At 45.2% G+C, this 15,916-nt stretch overlaps 1 protein-coding gene across 1 annotated transcript; it reads right to left on the bottom strand.

Annotated features, from left to right (window-relative positions):
* Positions 1–12,326: 12,326 nt before the first annotated feature.
* LOC119303953 (sphingoid long-chain bases kinase 2, mitochondrial-like) lies at positions 12,327–15,706 on the bottom strand. Its single transcript, XM_037581112.1, has 12 exons — positions 15,503–15,706; positions 15,328–15,404; positions 15,094–15,147; positions 14,929–14,988; positions 14,767–14,844; positions 14,579–14,625; positions 14,440–14,480; positions 14,052–14,136; positions 13,862–13,976; positions 13,638–13,760; positions 13,451–13,551; positions 12,327–12,862 (listed from the first exon to the last, which is right to left on the bottom strand). The coding sequence occupies exons 1-12, from the start codon at positions 15,657–15,659 to the stop codon at positions 12,733–12,735; spliced, it is 1,068 nt and encodes a 355-aa protein (XP_037437009.1). The 5' UTR covers positions 15,660–15,706; the 3' UTR covers positions 12,327–12,732.
* Positions 15,707–15,916: the final 210 nt, after the last annotated feature.

Genomic DNA, 15,916 nt, shown 5'->3' on the forward strand with positions numbered 1-15,916 from the left:
TAGCCACACTGACCGCATGAGCATTAGCAGCCACATATAGCAGCAACGGCTCTTTGTCAATGGGAGCAGCGAGCATAGGCGGATTGGCCAATTGCCGCTTTAAGTCCTCAAATGCTTTATCAGCAGCAGAACTCCAGATGAATTGATCCGTCTTCTTCAACATCTGATACAAAGGGATTGCCTTCTCACCAAGGCGGCTGATAAACCGGCTTAACGCGGCAATCCGGCCTGCCAGGCGTTGAACATCATTGATACACTTCGGTTTAGCCAGGGAGGTGATGGCCGTGATCTTCTCCGGATTAGCCTCAATTCCCCTGTTGGACACCAGAAAACCCAATAACTTGTCTGCCGGTACACCAAAGACACACTTGGCCGGATTAAGCATCATCTTGTACGTCCTTAGGTTATCAAAGGTTTCCTTCAAGTCGTCAACCAGAGTCTCCTTCTCCCTGGACTTAACCATGATATCATCCACGTAAGCATGTACACTACGGCCAATCTGCTTGTGAAGACAATTTTGTACACACCGTTGATAAGTTGCCTGGGCACTCTTGAGCCCAAAGGGCATAGACACATAGCAGAAGGCTCCAAAGGGAGTTATGAATGCCATCTTCTCCTGGTCCTTAACTGCCATTTTGATCTGATGATAGCCAGAATATGCATCCAAAAAACTTAAACGCTCACAACCCACCGTAGCATCAATAATTTGATCAATACGGGGGAGGGAAAAAGGATCTGCTGGACAAGCCTTATTAAGATCTGTGTAATCCACACACATGCGCCAGGTGCCGTTTTTCTTAAGGACCAGCACCGGATTGGCAAGCCACTCAGGGTGAAAAACTTCAACAATAAAGCCAGCTGCTAAGAGCCTGGCTACCTCTTCTCCAATCGCCTTGCGTCTTTCTTCGTTAAACCGGCGGAGGAACTGTTTCACCGGTTTGTATTTAGGATCCACATTAAGGGTGTGCTCAGCGAGTTGCCTCGGTACACCTGGCATGTCAGAGGGCTTCCATGCAAAAATGTTCCGATTCTCATGGATGAACTCGATGAGCGCGCTTTCCTATTTCAGATCCAAGTTGGCACTGATGCTGAACTGCTTGGATGAATCGCCAGGTACGAAGTCAACAAGCTTAGTTTCTGCTACCGATTTGAACTTCAGGGCCGGATCATGCTCTGTAGTTGGCTTCTTTAATGGAGTCATGTCCGCCGGATCAACATTGTCCTTATAATACTTCAGCTCCTCGGTGGCACAAACCGACTCTGCGTAGGCCGCATCTCCTTCCTCGCACTCCAAAGCGATTTTACGACTTCCATGAACCGTTATTGTCCCCTTGTGACCCGGCATCTTGAGCTGCAAATACACATAACAGGGCCGTGCCATAAACTTGGCGTAGGCCGGTCGCCCAAACAGGGCGTGATATGGACTTTGGATTTTCACCACTTCAAACGTCAATGTTTCCGACCTGGAATCATGATCATCTCCAAAGGCCACTTCCAGAGCTATCTTACCAACAGGATATGCTGACTTGCCAGGTACCACACCGTGGAACACCGTATTGGACGGTTTGAGATTTTTATCTATTAGTCCCATATGACGGAAGGTCTCATAGTACAAGATATTAATGCTGCTCGCTCCATCCATGAGCACCTTAGTGAACTTGTAACCTCCCACCTAAGGCGCCACCACCAGAGCCAACTGACCCAGATTATCAACCTGGGGAGGGTGATCCTCTCTGCTCCATATGATTGGTTGTTCAGACCAGCATAGGTAACGGGGCACGACCGGTTCAACAGAGTTGACTGCCCGCCTCTGAACCTTCCGGTCTCGCTTGTCCAAGCTAGTGGTGAAGACATGGTACTGCCCACTATTCAACTGCTTTGGGTTGCTCTGGTAACCTAACTGTTGCTGCTGCTGGTTGTAACCACCCTGGTTGTTCTGATTATTTTGATTGTTATGTCCGCCCGGATTACCATTAAATCCTGAACCGGAATTTCCTCCACCGTAACCCGGCCCGGATCCTGAGCCACCGCCGGAGCCGTGATCATACCGGAAAGCATTAGAATTCTTGAACTCCTGCATAATGAAGCAATCCTTCCAAAGGTGGTTTGCTGGCACCTCCTTCGTCCCATGCTTTGGACAGGGCTGGTTCAATAGATAATTTAAGCGGTCCGGGTTAGGGTTAGGCGCTCCACCGCGATTCAGTGGTTTACCCTTGTGTCGCTGACCCTTGTCCTCCGCGTTGGTATTAGCCACGAAGTCCATGTTGCCATCCGCTTTACGCTTGCCTCCGCTACTGTTACCTGCCGAGTGGTGCTGCTGACCTTTGGGGTTGCTGTTCTTCTTTTCCTTCCCTATCTTGTCATCATCAGACTCGGGATCCTTGGTACTATCAGAATCAGCATACTTTACCAAGGCAGCCATGAGGATCCCCATGTCAGTGCAATGGCGCTTCATCCGTCCCAACTTCAGCTTTAGGGGCCCAAACCGGCAGTTGCCTTCTAGGGTTATAACCGCGGTGTCAGCGTTGATGCGGTCTGATGAATGTAGAACCTGCGAGACCCGGTGCACCCAATGAGTCGTCGATTCTCCTTCCTCCTGGACACAGGCAGCTAAGTCCACTATCGGCATAGGCTGCTTACATGTATCCTTGAAGTTACTGATAAACCGGGCTCGTAATTGGGCCCATGAACTGATAGAATTGTCCGGTAAGCTTTTTAACAAAGTGCGGGCCGTTCCTTCAAGCATTATGGTGAAGTACTTCGCACATGCTGCATAATCCACATCAAGCATCTCCATGGCCATCTCATAGCTCTCCACCCATGTCTCTGGGGGTTGATCCGCCGTGTAATTTGGTACCTTGCGCGGGCCCTTGAAATCCTTGGGCAGGCGCACATTGCGTAAAGCGGGGACAAGGCAAGGCACCCCCAAAGAACTAGAAGTAACACCAGGTTCGACCGAGATAGTTGGACGAACCGGCGTAAGCTGCCGAGCCTGATACTGTGCGGATAACTCGGCCTCCCTGCGCGCTCGGGCCCGGTCCACCACTTCCTGAGCGTTATCAGCACCACCCGCCGGGTTGTTGCCGCGGGGTGCTCCCCGTCGTTCATTACTTGACACGGCTGGTTCATCCATACGCCTGCTATAGCTCTGGCTTGGACGAGGGGTCGAGTGGATTCGGTCGCGGCTGTATGAGTATGCTTCCTGTTGGACCAAAACTGTCCTAAGAAGCTCCTTGACCCGTCGCGTCTCTACCTCCTGCGGCGAGTCACCTTGAATTGGAATGGCCTCCAGCCGTGCAGCAGCGGCAACGAGATTGTCCATTGGGTTGGAGTAGTGACCCGGAGGTGTTGAAACAGCCTGAGGTATAACAGTGTTTTGACGAGGCGGATTCATCAGACGGGGCTGAACCGGCGCGCCGGTCCCAGGAGCTTCCACCCGGTTTCCCTCCAGCGGATTACTGGTTCCTGCTCCTGGGGTGTTGAAAAGGTCTTTGGCCTCGAAAACCGAAGGCAAATGGGATCGGTACTTCCTCTTCATGACTTCATGCGACGCGTTCTGGTCCAACATGAGCCTGTAGGCTCGTGCGTCTAAAGCGGCCCGCTCTGTGGTCATCCTGGCATTCTCAGCTGCCAGGTCCGCCTTGGCCTGGGTGATCTGCTCCTTCACCTTTGCAATCTCCGCGTTGTGGACTTCCTGATCCGCCGGGTTAGCTTCTGCCATAAGCACAGCCAATGCATCAAATAGATCTGATAGAACTTGAGCCGGCGGGCGTGTAGAGCTTCCTGCCCCAGCAGCTATCGCCGCTACTGAACCGAAGGTTATTGGCGCAGCGGTCGAAGAATGAAGCGCTGCTTGTGTGTCGCCCATGAATATTCCAACTCGGTTGGGTAGATCAGAGGGGTCCGGAATACTGTCGACATCGGAACAGCCCCCAATCCAGCCATCTTGTAGCTGATATAGAGATTCGGTTTCTCCGGTTGATGACTCGTCGCCGGAATAAACGATGGTCTCACTACGAGATTCCGATCCATCCTCATAACTTCCTCCATGGATGACTCCCACGAAGGCACGCTTCACGTCCGATTTAACCCGGGCGGATCGCGCACGCTGAGCCGTTTCGACGAGGTCGGTGCAGATGTCCGGCTCAGGGCCCGGTTCACCGATCTTGCTGATGAAAACGTGTATGCCACCAAAGGGGACCCGGTACCCGTACTCAGCTGAGCCAGCCTCGGGGCCCCAGCCTGCATCATCGATGTAGAGCTTGCCACGATGACTCTTAGTCATCCGGCCCACAACGTAGCCCTCGAGTCCTTCAAAGTGGACCTCCAACAACTTGAAACCATCGTGCGATAGCCCCAAGGTGGGCGCCAACTGTCGTGGTTTTGTCACGGCAGATGTCCTCGTGAAAGGACTTAGTCGTGGAGCCATCGCAACGGGTTAGCTTGAAGGGGTTAAAGTAGACACAGGGACGCAAGAGAGTTTATACTAGTTCGGCCCCTTCAATGAAGGTAAAAGCCTACGTCTAGTGGTGATGGAATTGATGGGGTTTCGATGACTAGGGAGCAAACAAGCTTCGCCTAAGTCTCGAGTTGTTGTCTGTCCTCCTTGAACCGCCGCCAGGTCATCCCCTTATATACATGGGTGATGCCCGTCGGTTTACAGAGTCCCAACACTGGCTCATATACGTGTTCGGTTTGGTATCTACTTATTCCTAACTTACAATACAAGTTTACATACCGACGCCGGTTTACGGCTACAGGCCTTAAACTGATCATGAGCTTTAAGCCCTCATCTACCTTCATGGGCTTTAACACACTTAACTATTGATGAAGTTAACCCGGCCCAGATAGGCCGGTTTACGCCCAGTAGTAATATCCCCAACAAATAGCAACAAACTAAACGATCAAGTGCTATGCTAACGGAATGGGTCAAGTCAATCACATCATTCTCCTAATGATGTGATCCTGTTAATCAAATGACAACTCATGTCTATGGTTAGGAAACATAACCATCTTTGATCAACGAGCTAGTCAAGTAGAGGCATACTAGTGACACTCTGTTTGTCTATGTATTCACACATGTATTATGTTTCCGGTTAATACAATTCTAGCATGAATAATAAACATTTATCATGATATAAGGAAATAAATAATAACTTTATTATTGCCTCTAGGGCATATTTCCTTCACCATGTTATACCGTCACCAGAAGAACTAAAAAGGCGTGCTTATTGCAAATGGCATAATTCTTATTCTCATGCTACTAATGATTGTAATGTTTTCCGTCGACAGGTTCAATCGGCCATTAATGAAGGATGTTTGAAGTTTGACGAGCGGATGCAATTAGATGCTAATCCTTTCCCAATCAACACAATTGATTTTGAGAACAAGAAAGTTCTTGTTCGGCCATCTCAGGCAAATCAGCAATAGGAAAAAATATGGTGGTGGCTGAGAGTAGCTCAAAGTCTCTGGAAGAGACCAAGGAAGTGGCCAGAAAAGTGCAAATTGAGAAAAATTCTAGGGGTGGTGAATCGATTAAAATTACAGTGCCAGCATTAGGCTCTGATGCTATGCAAAGTGCCAGACCAAGAATGATCATACCAAAGAGCCCCGAAGTTGACCGTTGGAAGAATAATGAGGGAAAGAGTAAGGCAATAAAAAAGAAAGAGAAGCCGAAGGTCACTTTTGATAAGCTTCTGGCTAAGTATGAACATGGCAAGGCTGGTCAAAAATATTTTGATCGGCTAAGAAACTTTAAGCGGCCGAGATCACCAGAACAGAGATTTGCTGGGCCAAAATATCGACGTGGAGATTTTCATGCAACAGCTCCATATCCATTTAACGGGCCTCCAATGCCTACGCCATGGGGATTCAATTTTGCTCCTTGTCCGCCATGGGGTTGGTGCGGACCATGGATTCCGCCTCCTCCGGTAATGCCTTTTGGACAGTTTCATCCAGGTTGGGCTCCTCACAGAAGGCCGGTCTTTGATAGATTGTCACATCCAAATCATAACCGTTATGGTCAAAGGGATTGGTCCTATGGTAGAGGTGAGCTTAATCGAGAAGTATACCATGTGAAGGAGACTAAGCATGTGAATGAGGAACCAGGCTCAATTACAGGTGAGAGACAACCAGGTTGCAAATTTGCAGGTGCCAACGATGGAGTACAGGGTACAACGACAACACATGAGAAGGATGAGGCTACAGGAACAACAAACAGTAAGGAAGCCACAATACCATCCATGAATAGTGATTCTGCTACAGTGAAAACTGGTTTGATTACCTCCTGTGCTAATTCTGGAGCACCAAAAATATCAAATTGTGCCAACCTGAACAATTCAGAAATACAGAAAGTTGATAGGAATGTGCCTTTGCTGCCTGGGACGACGCCGCAACCACGTTGGTGCCCAAAGGGTCTTTCCAATTCACAAAAACGATGATTACAGAGGCTACACATGGAGAAATTGAGGGAGGAGGAAGTCGAAAAATTGAGGGATAAGTTGTTCAGTGAGTGGAAGCCTATGGTTCCCGTCCGGAAGGAGTGGAGAGTAAAACAAGTGAATGTACCCGATCCAACGCCTAGTGATGATGAAGATGATCTGCTGGATGATGAAGGGTCTCCGATGATTAAAAATGGCTCTCCAACTTGCGATGGTATGGATATTAATATGGTATTTGTATTGCCTTCGGAATTCCGGGCCGTGGAAGAAAGTGAAACGGCACAATTGTGTCTTGGTCCCAAGGAAGCTATTTTTGAAAAGCCAGATGAATCAAGCCGTCATTTGAGGCCGTTATATGTTAAGGGGCATATTAATGGGAAACCAATATCTCGAATGTTAGTTGATGGCGGAGCTGCTGTAAACTTTATGCCATACTCACTGTTTAAGAAATTGGGGCGAGAAGACAGTGAGCTTATGAAGACCAATTTGACACTTAATGGATTTGGGGAGAGCCTATAGAAGCAAAAGGGGTTATCACTATGGAACTTACTATTGGAAGCAAGACCATACCTATGGCTTTCTTCGTCGTTGATAAGCAAGGTAATTATAGTGTCTTATTGGGTCGTGATTGGATACACGCAAACCGGTGTGTTCCTTCTACTTTGCACCAGTTTTTGATACAGTGGGTCGATGATGATGTGGAAATTATTCATGCGGATACGTCGACCTATATTGCTATGGCTAATGCTTCGGCTAATTGGCAACATGGTGATCCCCAATGTTTGTCAGGGCTAGATCTTTCAGATTTTGATTTTCTTAGTGTAACCAAAGATGGGTTTGTACCCGTAGTTGTAAAGCTGGTTGTTGCAGCTCGGCTCGAGAATATGAATATGATGTTATAGATGGGTAAAGAAGATAATTTAGATTGGTTACAAAAACGTGTGGAACAATATCGGTCTGATAAGAACGATATTTGTGAGGACTATTGATGATTTTGATGAAGTGCAAAAGTTAGGACAAGGTTTTTTGTCGGCTGATCCATTAGAAGAGATTGATATAGGTGATGGTACTATTCCTAGGCCGACTTTTATTAATGGGAATATGACAGCCGATTACAAGGTAAAAGTGATCGAGTTACTTAAACAATATGTTGATTGCTTCGCTTGGGAGTATCATGAAATGCCGGGTCTTAGCCGAGAGCTAGTAGAGCATCGGTTGCCTATTAAATATGGATTTAGGCCTCACAAACAGCCACCTAGAAAGTTTAATCCTAGTATGTATGATGGGATTAAAGAAGAAGTAGGGAGATTATTGAAAGCTGGTTTCATAAGGCCATGTAGGTATGCTGAATGGATTTCTAACATTGTCCCGGTTGAGAAGAAAAATACTGGTAAGTTGAGAATATGTATTGACTCCAGAGATTTAAATAGGGCTACACCTAAAGATGAATATCCTATGCCTATAGCCGACATGTTAATTAATGATGCTTCAGGACATAGGGTTATTAGTTTCTTAGATGGTAATGCTGGTTACAATCAAATTTTTATGGCCGAAGAGGATACTTCTAAAATGGCCTTTAGGTGTCCCGGTTTTGTTGGTTTATTCGAATGGGTTGTTATGTCGTTTGGTTTGAAGAATGCCGGCGCGACTTATCAAAGAGCTATGAATCTAATCTTTCATGATTTACTTGGTGTAGTAGTAGAAATATATATTGATGATATAGTTGTCAAATCGGATGGTGTGGATCATCATTTAGCCGATTTACGCTTAGCCTTTGAAAGAATGCGTCAGTACGGTTTAAAGATGAACCCACTCAAATGTGCTTTTGGTGTGTCGGCTGGTAAGTTTCTAGGATTTATAGTACATGAGAGAGGCATTGAGATAGATCCTAGTAAAATAGAAGCTATTAAGAAAATAGAGGCGCCGCAATGTAAAAGGGGCATGTAGAAATTTTTAGGCAAAGTTAATTATTTGAGAAGGTTCATATCTAACTTGTCTGGGAAGGTTAGTGCATTTACACCAATACTTCGGTTGAAGAAGGAAAATGAATTTACTTGGGGGGCAGAGCAACAACATGCATTTGATGAGATCAAAAAATATTTGTCTACGCCTCCTGTGTTGAGGGCACCTAAAGCCGGAACACCGTTTCGGATGTATGTTGCTGCGGAAGATAATGTTATTGGTGCTGTCCTAACACAAGAAATTGATGAAAAGGAGTATGTGATCACATATTTGAGCCGACGTCTATTGGAAGCAGAACAAAGGTATGTGTTTATTGCGAAGTTATGTTTATCCTTATATCATGCTTGCACAAGATTGAGACACTATTTGCTATCTAGTACTTGTGAAATAGCGTGCCAGACCGACTTTATCAAATATATGCTACAAAAACCAATTTTGAGTGGCAGAATCGGTAAGTGGGCTTATGCATTGATAGAATATGATTTGGCTTATAAATCTTTAAAATCCATGAAAGGCCAAATTGTAGCTAACTTTATTGTTGATCATCGGGTTAGTGATGAAAATGATATAGAGCTCGGCTATATTGAGATATGTCCATGGGAGTTATATTTTGATGGTTGGCCTTGTAGAGAAGGACAAGGTGTTGGTATTGTTTTAGTCTTGCCAAGGGGTGCTGTTTTTGAAACATCAGTACGCTTAGAATATTTGTGTACCAATAACCAGGCCGAGTATAAAGCTCTTTTGTTGGGTTTGCAAATTTTAGAATCCATGGGTGTGAGGAGTGTACGAGCTTTTGGTGATTCACAATTAGTTGTACAGCAAATTCGTGGGAATTATCAATGCTTTGATGGGTCGCTAAATAACTATTTGGAGAAGTGTTTGGAAATCGTAGCGGCTCTGGATGATTCTGCCATTAGCCATATATCTAGAGAAGAGAATGTTAAAGCTAATGATCTAGCACAGCAAGCATAAGGTTATCAAGTTAGTAGAGGAAAATTATATGTCCTGGGACAGCCGGTGTTACAGTGTGCTGAAATTTCTATGGCTGAACCTGATGATTGGAGAAGACCCATAATTAGATATTTAGAAGATCCTAGCCAATCAGTAGATAAAAAGGTTCGACGCCAAGCATTGAAGTATACATTATTAGATGGTGAATTATATCGTGGAACACCAGAGGGATTGCTTTTAAAATGCCTAGGCCCAGACCAATCGAAAGTTGCTATGGGTGAAGTACATGAGGGTATGTGTGGTACACATCAGTCAGCTCATAAGATGAAGTGGTTACTAAGAAGAGCTGGGTTTTATTGGCCGACTATGTTAGAAGATAGTTTTAGATACTATAAAGGGTGTGATTTGTGCCAAAAATTTGAGGATATACAGTTAGCACCTGCTTCTATGTTGCATCCTATAATTAAGCCATGGCCGTTTCGTGGATGGGGTTTGGATTTTATCGGTCAAATACACCCTAAGTCATCCAAAGGTCACCGTTTTGTTTTGGTTGCTACTGATTATTTTACAAAGTGGACAGAGGTTGTTCCTATTAAAAATATGACTCATAAGGAGGTGATTAAATTTATTTTAGAGCATATTGTTTATCGATTCGGCATACCACAAACTTTAACCACAGATCAAGGTTCATCTTTTCTATCGCATCAAGTTCGCGAATTTGCCGAATCACTTAAGATCAAGCTCTTGAATTCATCCACCATATTATGCTCAGGCCAATGGTCAGGCCGAGTCCAGTAACAAGATTTTGATTAAGCTTATCAAAAAGAAAATAAAGGAACATCCAAAAAAATGGCATGAGGTGTTGCATGAAGCATTATGGGCTCACCGGATATCTCAACATGGTGCTACGAAAGTGACACCATTTGAATTAGTATATGGGCAAGAGGCCGTTTTACCTATTGAGGTAAATCTGGACACACTTAGGTTGGCCAAACAAAATGATTTGTCGGCCGTAGATTATCATAACCTCATGATGGATAGAATAGATGAAGTGTCAGATAAGAGGATGAAAGCTTTAAGAGAAATTGAGAGGGATAAATTGAGAGTAGCCAAGGCTTATAATAAGAAAGTAAAAGAAAAATCGTTTCAGGTTGGGGACTTGGTTTGGAAAACGATTTTGCCTGTTGGGTCCAAGGATAATAAGTTTGGAAAGTGGTCACCAAATTGGGAAGGACCATATAAAATTTTAGAAGTCGTCCCTGGAAATTCCTATTTAGTGCAAGGTTTGCAAGGAGAAAAATTGCCCAGAGATCTTAATGGGAAGTACTTGAAAAAGTATTATCCAAGCGTTTGGCAAGATGCCTGAATGATAGTATTATGCAGCCGATGCTTGGTTATCGTCACCCTGAGAAAATATAATACACATGGCCGGTGCATGATTACCATCGTCCTGAGGAAAATGAATTCAAATGGCAGATGCTAGTCATCGCCCAAAGTCAGAGCTAAATGATTAACATGTTGATTAATGATTATGATGCAAGGTACAGGTGGTTTTTAGTAAGCAAGCTTTACCAAAAAAACAGGAGGGCATGTGTTGATAGTCAAATTTGGCAAATTAAAAATATGGATCATGATGCTAATGTGCTAAGCTGAAGATTGTTTTTTAACTGAAGATATACACACACTGATGGAGTTGGGGAGGTAAGAGTACAGGAAGTTGAAGATTTAGACTCCAGTTTTATTCACGTACAAGCACCATCAGGTATAAGATGAAGATGGGGCTACGGTTGAGATATGCTTGATTATTTTGGAGCACAGAGAGGAGCGGACGTCGCTGGTTATACTATTTTTATTATCAAGGAAACCAGGTTCCTGTTTAGATTTTGAATGTACAGATAAGGACCAAATCTTGTAAAACAGAGTTGTAACCAGATCGGTCTCCTGATTGATTAAAGGATCAAAGTCCAGATCGCCCTATATATACGTAGGGTCGGAGGCTGGTAGAGGGACACCCAACATAGACAAAAACATATCTACTTTATTTCCACACATAGCTTTTCTTTTCGTTCGTTTTTCCCCATCGACTCCTCTGTTCTTGCCTGCAAGTTCAGAGATCGCCGTGGCAGTAGGCCAACCCTACGCCGCTGCACCCGGAAAACAAGACCTAGACGTCGCTTAGGTTCCGTTTGCTGTTGATCCGTTGAAGATTCGTCCAGAAGAATCAAGTTTTCTTTGAGATCAGCAAGAAGAAGGCTGTTCTGTTCCTCATACAGCAAAAGACAGCAGAAGAGAAGACCGGCTAGATTGTTGATCACTTCAGGAATTGAGTGTGTTGCTGTGCATACGATTTTTGCCATCAACAACTTTCTTTCTTCTCGCTCTTCAAAAATCAACACCATAATTGCCTCGAGTCGCCCACAAGGTCAGATCTCAGACGACGTACAGTATGGGATGCGATGCTGATGGTCCAGCAACCCACCTGAGACCGAGAGCACATCTCAGACAGTGACGAGAATAGAGGAGTCAAGTCATCATGCCCATGGTTAAAGGAGCATAAAGTCTGCTGCCATGCCATCAGGGGGCACGCTAGTGGAGTACTATCTTTTCACTACTACCCATTATTTTCAATTGGCAGTTGGATTTCCAAGCAACGGTCGCGATATTCCTTGCGTAGTACGTGAGGAACAGACACAAGAGATTCTGCTCCGGAATCGCTTCACAACAAAGACTCCGCTCGGCCCAGGTTCACAGATAAATGTCCCGGAATCAAATCACTACGCACTCCAAAAGAACCACTAGAATATTTTTATCACATTTGTGGAGTACACTCAGCAAGGGGGCAGAGTAAAAGTGTGTCTGATTTGTGTGACACTGTTCCGCGCAATGTGGTACTAAAAAGCTTTCGCGACAACATTTACCTACCTTGGAGGTCGGGAATGCATCATCTTGACACTGGATCTGCAGGCACTTCAGTTGTTCGAGCAACAAGCAACCGTATTATTGCACACGGTACTTACAAGACTGAAGAAACAACAGTGAAATTTACACTCATACCAGTTCGGCCCCTGTGCTGTGACTCTACAGCTTGTCTATGAACACCAACGACTCGACTATTCTATGCTGCATGCAGGCAGAGAAATTACATGGCGGGTGGCTGCTGCACATCAGTAATTTGTTTCACGTGCGTACTACCATATCAGACCAGAAGATCAAGTGAGTGGAGCAACCTGATTGCCACGTCATCTTAAGCTAGTGTAACAGGAGGAAGAACGTCGTGATCTATGGCACAAGAAATTGACCAGGTGAACAGGGCAACTCACACCAAGAATCACGCGTCTTCTGTCCGTCGGAATCCGACAGGAAGAAACAGCACAGCGGTCTAGCTGAAGAAATCTACTGCGCCAGGCAGAACTGAGAATTTGGTCGGAAGAAAACCGAAATGCTCCCCGTCAGATTGCACAAAGACGTCGCCGTTAGGCACCACTTCTGCCACTTCAACTGATTGTACTCTGCAACAGCAATGTTGTTCGTCAGATGAAGACATCTATCAAGATTGTTGAATTAAACTGTGCTTGCTGTGTTTCAGAAACACCTTCAGAAATCAGAACAATGATTACTACTTCAACTGCTCGAACTAGTGTTTTGAAAACTAACCAAATGCGCTTAGCAAAGCATTTTCACGTTACCCACGCGCTTCCATAAAAAACAATTTCGTGTTTGGCTAGTTCTTACATAAACGGTCAGAGGGCTCAGATATTGTTCAAAAAAAACACACACCAAACTTTTGGACCTTTGCCAGACATTAAGATATTATAGCAAACAGTACTAATGAAGAATGGTAACAAATACTAGAGTAATCGATCAACATAAATATGTTTTAAGAGGTTGGCCTATATGTTCAAACATTCCAAGCGCCCAACTACCTTCCTTGGGAACATAAAAAGCAATATGCTTTCTGCAGTATCTGTGTGTTTTCCATGCAGGGTTTTTTTTTCTACAAAAGGCACATCATCCAAGTTCACAGAATCATTTTAGATAGTAATATCCTTTTCACTCTCAAGTGCAAGAACCTTAACAAAACCCGATGTATTGTTTACCTTATTGATGACACGCCATTCACCGTTAAGTGTGTGCCTCCATACAGCCTATGTAGCTTAAGAAGAAAACTGTACCACTTGAAATCTTGGATAATAACAACCTGTAAAACACCTTACAAATTACTACAACTCTACAAGCGTGCCATTTACTCTAAATTGTAAAATTAATTTTGACTGGCTTAGGCACCTGAAGGTCACCGCTAAAAGGATCAACTGTTGGAGTAATCTTCATGCCACCACCAAAGTACTTGGCATTTCCAACGCATAGAGCAGTGACTTTATCAACTGTTCTCCATTCTCCTCCATTTACCTATTATATGTGTTATCAAATTGCAAAGGTTCAAAATTACATGGGCAAAAAAAGCTGTATAGTGCAACTCACTTGGAAGCAAAACCTACATAAAAGCTCACCTTTATTCTCAAATCTCGATTAGTATGACCCCAAAAGCCTCTTAAAGCTCCCAGAACATAACATAAGTTGCCAAACCTCTTGTACATAGAAGCAAAATAACCTGCCTTGGCACTCCTGTAGGCATAGCAATTTTTAAATTTCCAACATATACATTGAATTTGATGTTTCAAATTATCATTATCCACTTACAGATGGATGTCAGCAACATTTATAAAGAAATGTGGGTCTCCATTTGGACCTTCCATCATGCCAATGTCTAATTTTGATTTAACTCCTGCAGAAAAGGTTTACCTGTGAGTCTGAGATGTTGGGCAGACAATTCCACTGAGTCTGAGTACACAGGTATTTGATCATGTTGGTCTTGGTTTCATAACTGTCACAAAACTGGGGAAGTTGTCACTGAAATGTTGAGTTTAGAGTGGCTAGAACTTTATCATCTGGTATGGCTATCCGCAATGATGAGACAGAAGATACGAAATTAGTTTAATCCGGTTACTATATATCCGTGTACTTTACTTGCTAACAGAGGAAGAATCAACATAGATGCTATATGAGGATAAAGTAGCAAGGAAGAAACCTCTCACAATTCGATCAATCGCCTGACGGGGATCATTTGACCTGGTTTAACAAGCAATAACAACACGTTCCAATGAAAATGGAGGTTACCAAACCACAAGGGCATATATAGAACATACAAGAATGACAAACAAAATTACCATCCAAATGTCCTAGCAAAGTCTGAGCCAGTTCCAAGTGGGATGAGCTGCAAAAGAAAAACAAAGTGCATCACTACTGAACGAATTCCATCATGTAAACATTCCAGAACACCCTAACAGTTATGTCTCAAAAGACAAAAAGGGCAATCTCCTTTTCTTTCAGCAAAGCAACAAGGTATGCCACTCACACCAAGTGCCGTCAAGTGATCAGGCCCTCGATCGAGAGCACGGACCGGGCTTCCTTTCCAAAAGAAGCCATTCACCACCTGCACACATGTGCTTCCGGTATCAAATGCAGGAAATGTCAACAATTTGCACCAACATCGTGCCAACACGCGACACACAAATACCTCATGAAGCGTCCCATCCCCGCCAACGGCGATCACAGCATCAGCACCGTCCTTTATAGCCTAAGGCACGCACAAGAGGACCAGTGTTCAGAGAACAGTGGGAACCCCATAGTGGGAAAATTAACAGGTGATGATTGAATTTGATATGAAGCGAGGCGCACACACCTCCCTCGTGACATCTATGGCGTGCGACGGGCCCGAAGTGATGCACTCGCAAATCTGATCACCCGATCGATACCCACAAACACAAAGGCACAAAGCAAAATATTCTGTGAGATCACCGAGTTATTTACCGCCGGATCTGAGCCCAAGCGTGGTCTCGCACGGCAATCGGAGCTTGCGGTTGTGGAGTGATGTGGTCTGCGGACTGCGGGGATCTAGGAGGTCTCAGAGGCTTACGTTGCATTGGTCGGCGAGGCGGGTGTGGAGGAAGGGGAGCAGCTGCTTCCACTGCTTGCCCGTCCGGCCATTGGCGCCTGCACAGCGGGATCCGCGCGACGCGGAGGGCGTTTAGAGTGGAGATACGTGGCCGGGGTGGGGTGGGGTGGAGGGGGAGGCTCCGGGTGGGGCGTACCGGAGGGGTTGACGACGAAGACGTAGTCACGGCGGCGGCCGGAGGAGGCCGTGGCGGCGGCGTGGTCGGAGGCGAGGCTGACGGCGCCCAACTGGGAGCGGCTGCGCGAGGCGCGCGGCCGGATCAGCGCCGGCCTCGGCGTCGCCGGCGAGGCCATGACGTCGCCGTTGCTTTATCCCGATTTGACTGTGGAGACACACACACACACGAGGGATGCTCGACGAAAAAGGCGCCGCTTATTGTAGTACGCCTTCCTATGGACAAAACAGGTTATCATCGGGTTAGTTTTTTCAAGATACGAAAGATATCTTAGATCTGACCATTATTAAAGAAAACGGTAGCAAGTATACAACGACTTAATAATCATTCGCCTCTTTAGACGAGGTCCAGAAATGACAGAAGAAACATCGGTTG

The sequence above is a fragment of the Triticum dicoccoides genome, chromosome 5A, assembly GCF_002162155.2.
Source record: "Triticum dicoccoides isolate Atlit2015 ecotype Zavitan chromosome 5A, WEW_v2.0, whole genome shotgun sequence".
Taxonomy (NCBI): domain Eukaryota; kingdom Viridiplantae; phylum Streptophyta; class Magnoliopsida; order Poales; family Poaceae; genus Triticum; species Triticum dicoccoides.

Excerpts from the sequence above, each read along its gene's own strand:
- LOC119303953 (XM_037581112.1), bottom strand. The coding sequence starts at position 15,659 with ATGGCCTCGCCGGCGACGCCGAGGCCGGCGCTGATCCGGCCGCGCGCC. Across the intron at positions 14,481-14,578 it reads TTTGCTAGGACATTTGGATG|GTCAAATGATCCCCGTCAGG; the intron begins GTAATTTTGTTT and ends TTGTTAAACCAG. Across the intron at positions 13,761-13,861 it reads ATCGAGATTTGAGAATAAAG|GTAAATGGAGGAGAATGGAG; the intron begins GTGAGCTTTTAT and ends CACATATAATAG.